The 8,926-nt window shown below is 42.4% G+C and overlaps 1 protein-coding gene across 1 annotated transcript in view; it reads left to right on the top strand.

Moving 5' to 3' along the window:
• Positions 1-8,432, top strand: part of sept5b (septin 5b) — a gene marked incomplete in the record, with an annotated part of 11,244 nt that extends 2,812 nt beyond the window's left edge. The window contains 9 exon segments of the mRNA XM_024299666.1: positions 1,808-1,894; positions 1,966-2,089; positions 2,536-2,670; positions 2,739-2,856; positions 2,952-3,053; positions 4,799-4,895; positions 4,976-5,111; positions 6,663-6,765; positions 6,833-8,432. Of these exon segments, the coding sequence (XP_024155434.1) occupies positions 1,808-1,894; positions 1,966-2,089; positions 2,536-2,670; positions 2,739-2,856; positions 2,952-3,053; positions 4,799-4,895; positions 4,976-5,111; positions 6,663-6,765; positions 6,833-6,895 (965 nt within the window).
• Positions 8,433-8,926: the final 494 nt, after the last annotated feature.

The following is an 8,926-nucleotide window of genomic DNA, read 5'->3' as shown; positions in this document are numbered from 1 at the left end:
GAACTAGAGCGACAGAACCGATTCAGACGGACGGTGTCTGTTTACTAACCAGGTGAAAAACAGGAAACAGAATCCCTACACAATAAAACAAAAACATCCTCTAAAATAAAACATCCAGAGCCTAAAAAAACGACAGAAAAACCACATGGAGGCGGAAAATATCACAAATACTCAACTCAAATGTGACAAAAATGACACAAAAACTAAATAAATAGAACAATGTGGCAAACGCCTGTCAAAATAAAATATGAAATCCTGGCACAAAAAAACATTCATTTAATGACATTTTTCAAAATAAATAAACGATTAAATGAAGAAAACAACCTCATGTTCTATGGAAACGGTTTCATAACATCAATGAGGATCTTTTCTCCAAACTCTGCGGCTTCATTTTGTGTCAGACGCCTCAGCAAAAGTGATAAAACTGAAGGCGGACGCAGAGACACGCACACAGACTCACACAGACTCACACAGACTCACACAGACTCACACAGACTCACACAGACACACACAGACTCACACACACACACAAACGTCGTCTCCATCCTCTGAGATTGTGTGTTTTTGTGTTGAACTCGTTCCAGACACTAAACGTTTCTCAGCAGCTCGACGCTCAGCGAAGAACAAACGACCGTTTTAATCCTCCTGTTTTGTTTTTTCCTTCCAAAGGTTCAAATGTTTATGACAAAAAGCATCAAAAATATAAATATTGATCAGACTGTTGAGGTTAAACTGCATTTCAGACGCTTGTTGCACAACCTTTAATTAAAAAAGTAACTAAAGAAAAATAGGAAAAGTTGAATATCAATCATCTTTTAATTAGAATATATCCAGAACAACATGTATGTCAATGTTTAAGCAGATTTTGCATTTTAGGTCTTCAGGATTTTTGGAAGTTACACCAGAATTAATTTAGATAATAACTCCAGATGTATTAATAAACAAGTAAATAAATAAAGATCAATAAAATATCTTTGATTTAAAAAATGGAAACTATGTTCTAAATAGTTTTTATTGATTTAGTATAAAACAATCTAGTTTTAGAGTCTGAAGAATTATAGAAGAAAACATGAGAGAATAATAAAGTTCTATAAAATAATTGTAGACGTGATGCAGTCATGAACTCACAGGAAGTGTTTTATTCTGAAAATCTCTCTGAATCAATAATAACAGACCAGAAACACAGAACTGATGGAATGACATTAAAGCATGTTTGTGTTCAGTCAGATCAGTGCTGGGGTGGGCGGGTCTGAAGTAAATGTCTGTCCTGTTCCGACCTCAGGTGTAATTTGGGTTTTGTCCCCCTGTGTGACTGAGTTTGACCCCCCCTGCATGAAGGGATCAGTGCTTATCCCAGGTTCATTCCTGCTCTCTTCATCTAATTAAATCCCTGCAACATCCCGCTGGAGCTGGAACGATGGCAGCATAGAGACTAATTCTACTAGAATGGAGATCTCTTGTTGCTCCTTCTGTCCAACATCTGCTCCCTGATGTGTTTTCAGAGGAAGATCTTTAATCACCTGGTCCTCATTGAAATGAGGTCGAAGGATTTACTGGATTTATTGGTTTATTCTGCCTCTTGTATGTCTGTTTTCATGGAGTTTTCCCCTGGATTTGTTCACCTCTGAGCCTACATCCGTTGTTCTTAAATAAAAAATATTTAAAAAATAGGAATAAAAGTTAGAAAAAAGAGGACATTTTGCTTTAAGAAAATCTGTATAATCGACTAACTCTGTAAACCAGTTTGATGCAGATCAATATTTCAATTAGAAAAATCTCAACATTCACTCGTTTTTAACGTCTGCAGGCGAGGCGGGTTTGGGGAAATCCACGCTGGTCAACAGCCTCTTCCTCACCGACCTGTACAAGGAGAGGAAGCTGCTGAACGCTGAGGGTGAGGGCGGAGCCAACGCCGCTGTTCATCCTCGTTTGTAACCGCTCTGACGTCGGTGTTTCCCCCTGCAGAGCGCATCAAGCAGACGGTGGAGATCACGAAGCGCACGGTGGACATCGAGGAGAAGGGCGTGAAGCTGAAGCTCACCATCGTGGACACGCCCGGCGTCGGAGACGCCGTCAACAACACCGAGTGGTGAGACGGACGGAGAGCTTTACTTTGAAAATCCTCCCACAGGAACTGAAACACTTCTAGATTGCTCAGTAGAAGGTTTCATGAAATATGTATTTGTGGAAAGGAAAAATTCAGACAAACTCACTGAAACGATCAAGAAAAAGCTGACATTGGAGTCTTTGATCTATATTAATGCTGATGTTTGTGCTAATTTAGCCTTTTATTTTTAAGTTTTTAAGCTATTTTGGAGTTTTAGCTACAGGCCAGCTGTTTAAGGTAACTTCTGGGTTTTTTTAAGTTTTTTAGTTAGGCTAATAATTACACGCTGTTGCCGCGTCAGGATCTCCAGGGAAATGTTCCGCTTTGACTCCAGGGAGAAGTTTAGTTGAGTTTGAGGGCGTTTGAAGTGAAGAACTGAATCTCCATCCAAAGACTGACAGGAAGTCGTGGTGGTTCTCGTTCGGCAGCTGGAGGCCCGTCACAGACTACGTGGACCAGCAGTTCGAGCAGTACTTCAGGGACGAGAGCGGCCTGAACAGGAAGAACATCCAGGACAACAGAATCCACTGCTGCCTGTACTTCATCTCCCCGTTCGGACAGGGGTAACTCCAACTCGCTCCAGCACGCCTCCCTCTGTCCCTGACGTGGCCTCACCTGAGTTCTGCTTCAGGCTCCGCCCGATAGACGTGGAGTTCATGAAGGCTCTGCAGGATAAAGCCAACGTGGTTCCCGTCATCGCCAAAGCCGACTGCCTCACTCCGCTGGAGATAAAGAAGTTCAAAGAGCGGGTAAGACTGAGGGGCAGATGTCTGACTCCTCTGCCTTTGAAGGCAGGAGGACACGACCTCCATCTGCTCCACCCACCATCTGATCGCTCTTCCAGGTGAGGGAGGAGATCGACAAGTACGGCATCAAGATATATCAGTTTCCTGACTGCGACTCCGACGAAGACGAGGAGTCCAAGCAGCAAGACAGAGAGCTGAAGGTCAGATCTGTTTACATGATAGAATCTAAACTCTGAATGGGTTTCTGCTGCCGGGTCAGAGGTTCCCCGGACCTCACATTTACAGCTCCTCCTGATGGAGACTGATGCAGAAACATCTTTCTATAACCGGACGTGGTAACCTCCTCCAGGTTACATTTGTCAAATTTTGGTCAAATGTCCCAAACACCTCAAGCCCTTTCTGGAGTGGGGTAGCAGGTTGACCTCATGTTCTTCATGACCTTTCTCCAAAGGAAGTCCCAGGTAAAGTGAGAAAGAAGCTCATTTGATCACCTGGTTCTGTGATGTCATCCATATGACATCACAGAACCAGGATGAAGGGGCTTTGCTTCACCTCTGGATAATTGGTAGAAGAAGAATTCGGATTCGGCCTAACAGTCAGGCTACACCATGCGTCAAGTCAAGGCCCGGGGGCCGGATCCGGCCCTCCGAGTAATCCTATCCGGCCCTCCAGATCATTTTATTGTTATTAATGACCCGATGTTATCTTGGGCTCATTTCTAACTTGTATAATTTTGACAAAATATATTTTTATGGAGAGTGAAATATTGAAAGTTATTTAAGGTTTAAGTTGATTTATTCTGGAATAATATTCCTGCCTTTTTATGATTCATAATTATGTTAAAAGCTTCAGTTTTAAAAATTGTCATTCTACTAGTTTTTTGGACTATTTTGGTATTTACTAAGATTTTTTAGGCTAATTTGGAGTTTGGCTAATATTTCAGTGACATGTTAGCTGTTTTGGCTAACCTCAGTTTTTTTTTTGTTTGTTTTTTAAGCTAATTTGGCATTTAGCTAATATTGTTGTTGGTTTTCAGCTTCAGTGTTTTAAGCCATGAGCTTCAGCATCTTCAGCGGTCAAATTCAACTTACAGAATTCACTGCAGGTAATGATATATATCTGGTTAATAATTAGAAACGTAACCTTTTTTTGCATAAAGTTTTAATAATGTAGCTTTAAAGTGTTCAATAAATATTTATCCTGTTCAACCTAAGTGTGTTTAGGATTTTGGCTCCTCGTGCGATTGACTTTGACACCCCTGGTGTGCACGTGAGGAGCACGCACGTATGACTTGAACAGCACCATCGGCTCTTGTTCATTCTGTCGGGTTTTGGAGGGTTTGAAAAATGGAAAGATCTTTACGACATCCCTGCGTCTCTTTACATGTCGTAGAAGTTTTCATTCCGACCTGTCACCCGCAGCATACCCATAGGAAAAAACATGCATGAACATTCTCTCACTGAGCGCTCTACAACTTTTAACTGTGAGAGATGTCTCTTAAACTGCTGGGACCCCCCAGGAGTATAGGAGACATCTACTGCTGGGACACCTCCAGGAGTGTAGGAGACATCTACTGCTGGGACACCTCCAGGAGTGTAGGAGACATCTACTGCTGGGACACCTCCAGGAGTATAGGAGACATCTACTGCTGGGACACCCCCCAGGACTATAGGAGACATCTGCTGCTGGGACCCCCTATAACATATCCTGGTTAACAGGGTCAAATACTTCCCTTCAGTTCAACAAATCGTACACGTGACCCCGATATTCAACCTTCCAACACTTTAGAGATTCCAGTTTGGACAGGGATGGTGTAACGTTTGTTTGCTGAGGTGAAACCTAACGGTTGAGAAGAGAGCTGGGGCTGATGGGCCCTAAAACCAAACAGAACCTTAAAAACACACGACTGAGAAGATGGGTTCATGTGTCTGAGCTTCTCTTCCAGGAGAGCATCCCGTTTGCTGTGATCGGCGGGAACACAGTGATAGAGGTCCGAGGTCAGAGAGTGAGGGGGCGCCTGTACCCGTGGGGCGTGGTGGAGGGTAAGACTCTGGACCGAACTCTGAGGGGTTCAGCGTCCGGTACCGGCACCGCTGTGATGTGGATCTCCTGCTGTTTCCAGTGGAAAACCCGTCTCACTGCGACTTCGTCAAGCTGAGGAACATGCTGATCAGAACGCACATGCACGACCTGAAGGACACCACCAACGACCTCCACTACGAGAACTACCGCGCACAGGCCATCCAGAACATGACCAGGTCTGCAGGAGCAACACTTCCTGTCATCACGGCAAAAACTACAATAATTAGAAAGGATGGGCAAGTCTGAGGCCTGGAGTTATCCCTGAATTAAAGTGAATCGGGATTAGCCTAGGTCGTATTTTAAGAGATCCACTTCTGCTTATGCCCGCCTTATCGCCTCTGATCACCTGGATCAGGTGAGTTCAGACCATCAGAGTCTGAAGGCAGAGATAACTGGAAAACAGTTGGTTCTGTAAATCCAGGCCGGAATGTTTTCATTTCCTGCTTCGGACAGCTTTAAAACAGGAAGTGAAGCCAGCACACTTCCTGTGGCATTCATTTAATTAGAAAACAGCTCAACAGATAAAACGGTTTTGTTTGTAGATCCATGTTTGGGGGGAATAACAACAACTGGACACCACTAAACAGAACACTTAAAGAAATAAAATCCTGTGTCCTGCAAAGAAAGAACAAAATTAAATAACTAGTGCGCTGATCCAAACAAAGAACAAACCAAAGAGAATTAGAACCTCAGCCAAACGTAAAATAAGTCATGGAGACCTCCGACCATCCGAGTCAGCAGGTCCCTGATAATGGCTGACATACCATAAATACATAAAGAAAATAAATAAATAAAGCCCGCAAACAAAGACTACCAAGATCCACCTAAACTAAAATACCAAAACCCAGCAGTGTAAGACTACTGAGGACAAAGAGGGGAAACGAACTAAACAGAACCTAAACCTGAAACCCGGCTGCCTCCTCTGCTCCTGTTCAGGCCTCCTCTGAGGTAAATACCTGCCAGGTGAGCAGAATGGGAGGGCGTGTTGATACGTTACAGTAGCAGCAGGAGGACGTAACACATGCTTTTATTTTGACGTTAATTAATCTAATAAAAGTTTTACAGTAACAGGTGAATTAAACTTATATGTACCTTTTTTTACCGTTTTAATCTATTTATTCTAAACATTTAAAGCATCCTGTGTTAACAGATAAATGTGCTGCATAAATATTTATATATATATATATATAATTTTTATTTTTCTGGTTATGTTAATTAATTAAAATAAAATAAAAACTAGAAGAATTTTAAATACATTATGAAACATTTAAATCGTTTTCAGATGTTTCTCAAGAGTCACTTTTTAAGTTTTAAGAAAAATAATTTTGGGAATAAATGAACTCGGACCGACTAAAAACATGATTTAAATCCATGTTGAGAACACAAAGGAAAGAGGATTTTGTTTGTAACTTTTTACATGTTGTTTGACAGAACTCTTTTGTAAAAGATGTTTTTAATCTTTTACTGGTTAAATAAAAGTTGAAAAAAACAATTACATCAAGCAGCAGAATTGGATCAGAACCGTCAGACGAAGATTTGGATCTAAGTTAGGATTTTTTTTTTCTTTTAAATTTTGTAAAATTGATAAAAAGGTTCAAGTTTCATAACTTCTGGTTCCTCTGGCGCCCCCTATTGACCGTTGATGTTCTCATCCAATTTCATTAAAAAAAGCAGGAATTTCTCCAAATTCACGAGGAGCTTGAACTCCGACACATTCTCCCCCGCAGTAAGATGAATGCAGACCAACGGGTCGAGAGTCCGATTCCCATCCTGCCGCTGTCCACGCCAGACGCAGAGACGGAGAAGCTGATCAAGATGAAGGACGAGGAGGTGAGTCGAGCATCCACCGGTGCGCGCGCACGTGTGTGACACGCCTGACGTCTGCCTCTCTGTGCAGCTGAGGAGGATGCAGCAGATGCTCCAGAAGATGCAGCAGCAGATGCACGAGCAGGACCTGTGACCCGTCTGCGCAGCCACAAACCCACCGATGACGGCATGCTTTCATTTCTACGCAGTCTTTAGCCAAGAGTCTCGTTAGGCAATAGAGTAGCTTAGAGCACAGGACGCCGACCTTCTGCTTTCTACTGGAAACGGAGAAACGGAATCGTCTGCTGTCCTGCTGGAAATTTACACAAAATGAAGAAAACGCTCCAAAAAATTTTAAAAGTGCCAAACTTTTTCAAATTCAGCTCAAAAGTTATTTAAATCAATATTTTCTTTCATTTGTGGAGTCTTTTCTGATACAAAGATACAAAAACATGTTTTCCCAGCTTTTACATTTTTACAAACCTGCATCTTAAAGTCACACTCACAAGTTTACACAAGTTTACACTCTTCAAAGAGTAAGTAGTGATTAGTCAAAGACACCAAAACATCTCAAACCTGAACTTTCCATCATTTTGTTCTTATCTTCTGGAGTTTCCAGGATCTTTACTCAGTTCGTTTCTAAACATTTTGACCATAAACATGTTTTAACTGAATTCACTTTGCATGAAAGAAAAAATAAGAGCCAGCAAGAACAGGTGGGCCCATGTGGTTTGAAGGGGGCAGAAGATGTGGCCCTGATTGGGTTTGTCCACGTTGACTTAAGTGAACACTCAGCGGGTTAGCTTGCTATGCTAGCCAGACGCCTGGGGGACAGCAGAGCTCGTTAACTTCTACAGCGTAGAAGAGAAGCTCGCTAGCTTACTACAGCGGAGCTCGCTAGCCCTTTACAGAGGAGCTTGCCAGCTGGCTACAGCGGAGCTTGCTAGCTCGCTACAGAGAAGCTCGCTAGCTCGCTAAAGTGAAGCTCGCTAGCTTGCTACAGCATAGCTCGCTAGCCCTTTACAGAGGAGCTTGCTAGCTCGCTAAAGAGAAGCTTGCTAGCTCGCTACAGAGAAGCTTGCTAGCTTACTACAGCTGAGCTAGCTAGATACAGCTCATCTTGCTAGCTTGAAACAGTAAAGCTTGCTAGCATGCTACGCCATCCACAGACTGGCTAGCCTTGCAAGCTAACCCACTGAACTCCCACTTCAGTCAATGTGGGCAAACACCGGTGGGGCCCCTCACTTTTAAACCACATGGGGCCCTCCTGGCCTAACTGACTGAGAACTTACAGGGAGACACGGTGGAGGTGGAGTCCTGATATGGGACTGAACTGAATAGCAGTGTTAACGTTGTGGGACAAACTGAAGCCTCCACAGCATCATTTTAAAGCAGAAGAGCTGCTGTAGCGGTGCTGGAGTTGACCTCTGACTTCAGGAAGCAGATCGTTCTTTTCTTCTGTTCGGGTTCAAGTATCATTTAAAATCTTCACAGAAAAATCTGTAAAAACGGAATTCATCAGGAGAACACAAACGTTTTTATTTCTGAACATAATCTTAGGCCTGTTTCTAAAACCTTCAGAGCAGAGATGTAGTTTGTGCACTATAGTTGTGTGATGTCTCAATGAAAATAAATGCAGGTTTATAGTTTGGTTGAATGATAATAAAATAATAAATAAAAAATCAATGTGCTGATTTGTTTTTTCTTATTTTGTTCAGGTTTGGTAATTCTTTGAACCTTAACATGTCATTTTAAAAAAAATAACTCTTAGGTTTTAATTATTCAGTGTTCATTTTTGTGTTTTAAATCAAAGACAGACGATAGTTTGTTTTTATGTAATTTAGTGAAGACACTGGTTTGGTCGGAATTCCTTCACCGTGCAGTCCTTAAGTAATAGAGTCAGCTGAATGGCATCCAGAGAGTGTGTGCTGGGGTTGATGGGAGATGTAGTGTCTTCAGTTCTCTAGAGGCAGTTCCTGCTGATGACCAGAGGGGGAGACAGAGCTCTGAATCCAGACAGTGAGTATCCAATGAATGATCGGCCAAATGCGAAAAGGGCTCTGTTGTAAATTCTGCACTGTTTTTCTTATTTTTGTTCAGGCCCTTTAGTGGACAGCCAGGGGTCCTACGCAGATGAATGCATGCGCAGAGAGAAAAAAGCACGCTATCTGTACGTTCGCTGTCG

The sequence above is a fragment of the Oryzias melastigma genome, linkage group LG12 (genome assembly GCF_002922805.2).
Source record: "Oryzias melastigma strain HK-1 linkage group LG12, ASM292280v2, whole genome shotgun sequence".
NCBI classification, from domain to species: domain Eukaryota; kingdom Metazoa; phylum Chordata; class Actinopteri; order Beloniformes; family Adrianichthyidae; genus Oryzias; species Oryzias melastigma.
Note: the sequence above shows the minus strand (reverse complement) of the source record. Positions and strands in the feature narration are given on the sequence as shown.